The sequence below is a fragment of the Aplysia californica genome, unplaced genomic scaffold, assembly GCF_000002075.1.
Source record: "Aplysia californica isolate F4 #8 unplaced genomic scaffold, AplCal3.0 scaffold01038, whole genome shotgun sequence".
Lineage (NCBI taxonomy): Eukaryota > Metazoa > Mollusca > Gastropoda > Aplysiida > Aplysiidae > Aplysia > Aplysia californica.
Window position 1 is genome coordinate 57,163 of NW_004798308.1, and position 1,600 is coordinate 58,762.

General features: G+C 38.9%; 1 protein-coding gene across 1 annotated transcript in view; it reads left to right on the top strand.

The window, feature by feature from the left end:
• Nucleotides 1-1,021: 1,021 nt before the first annotated feature.
• LOC101846257 (beta,beta-carotene 15,15'-dioxygenase) overlaps nt 1,022-1,600 on the top strand; it is a gene marked incomplete at its 5' end in the record, with an annotated part of 7,307 nt that continues 6,728 nt past the window's right edge. Inside the window, 1 exon segment of the mRNA XM_013089765.2 lies at nt 1,022-1,224. Within this exon segment, the coding sequence (XP_012945219.1) occupies nt 1,022-1,224 (203 nt within the window).

Genomic DNA, 1,600 nt, shown 5'->3' on the forward strand with positions numbered 1-1,600 from the left:
GCCTGTTTCTCCTCCTCGTAATAACCTAAATTTTGCTATCATCATTGTCATCATCATCATCATAATCATCATCATAATCATCATCATCATCATCATCATCAACTTCATCATCATCATCATCATCATCATCATCATCATCATCATCATCATTATCATCATCATCATCATCATCATCATCATCATCATCATCATCATCACCAATGATCAAGAGGGAAATCAGAGACCCACCCTGCAGAGCTAAGTACCAGCACCTGGAAGATGTGTAGTCTGGGTACTCCTATAAGCGGGAACAAAATATCACAAGTCGCTGGGACCAGGTTGAGCTAGCGAGACTGCGGTTTAACCATCATTTGAGCCTAAGATGGTATAAGAACTTTGTAAAAAAAGAGCTAAGCCCACGTTGCTGAAGATGCGGCCATGAAAAGGAGGATGTCAAACATATGTTTGAATGTCCAGGAACAATGGCAATTCGAAGGAAGGGAGTTATTTGGACGAGTGGAGGTGCCACTAAGCATATTGACAATGAAGCCAAAAAAGAGCCTCGCTCTCGCTCAAAGATTTATTCATGGAGTTCACCAGGCCCATTAAGGAAACAAAACAAAAAATCATCATCATCATCATCATTATCATCATCATCATTGTATAAAGAAGGTATTAAAACAGTTAAGACCTTGTTGTATTTCCAAAATAAATATATATATATTATCATCATCATCATCATCATCATCATCATCATCATCATCATCATCATCATCATCACCAACGTTGTTGTAGTCGTAAGCACGATAATAAAGTAAACAAAAAATGGCAGAGACTTGAGTATTTTTATTATATACGACACTATGAAAAAAGTTCATCATCTTAATTGTCATCATTCTTGCATAGTAGTATGACAAGAAAAATGAACAAGCTTGAATATGATACCAATAACTTCATAATATGCCCAAAAATTGATGAACGCCCAATCCCACTGTGTCGTGACACATAATCAAACCCTTGAGTTTTTGGGGGGGGTTTTCAGATCCGTTCCACGGGGCAGAAGTTGTAGCAAGGATCCCCAGTCGCTGGAAGATGAACATCGGCTATGCTCACTCATTCGGGGTCACAGATAACTATTTCGTGCACATAGAGCAGCCACTGACCTTGAGCTTGCCCAGGATCATGACCTTGAACATTCGAGGCGCCCCAATCTCTGACAGTTTTGTTTGTCATCCTAATGAACCGGTAAGTGATGTCTCATGTGGTATGGGGGGGGGTTTCATCCTTTTTAATTAGTTCTGTGTGGTAACAGTATTTTCCTCTGCTCTGCTCTAGATTAATGCATCTCTTTGCAAAAGCTTTTGAATAAATAAATTTGAATGGGCTTAGTATTCAACAGTAATGTGTGAATGTGAGAAATGACTCCTCTATGGAGTAGATTTTAGTACTAGTTGTCAGTATATGTTTGTGTTTTAGCGCGCATAAAATGGCTACTTGCACTATGTGCTTCCCAGGAAGTTATAAGATTGTTTCAGAATGCTATACAGCAACAAAAGAGCGGTTGTTAAAAAATAGGACCTGCCCTGCAGTGAACTGGCAAAACGCCTTTTTTTATATTCAC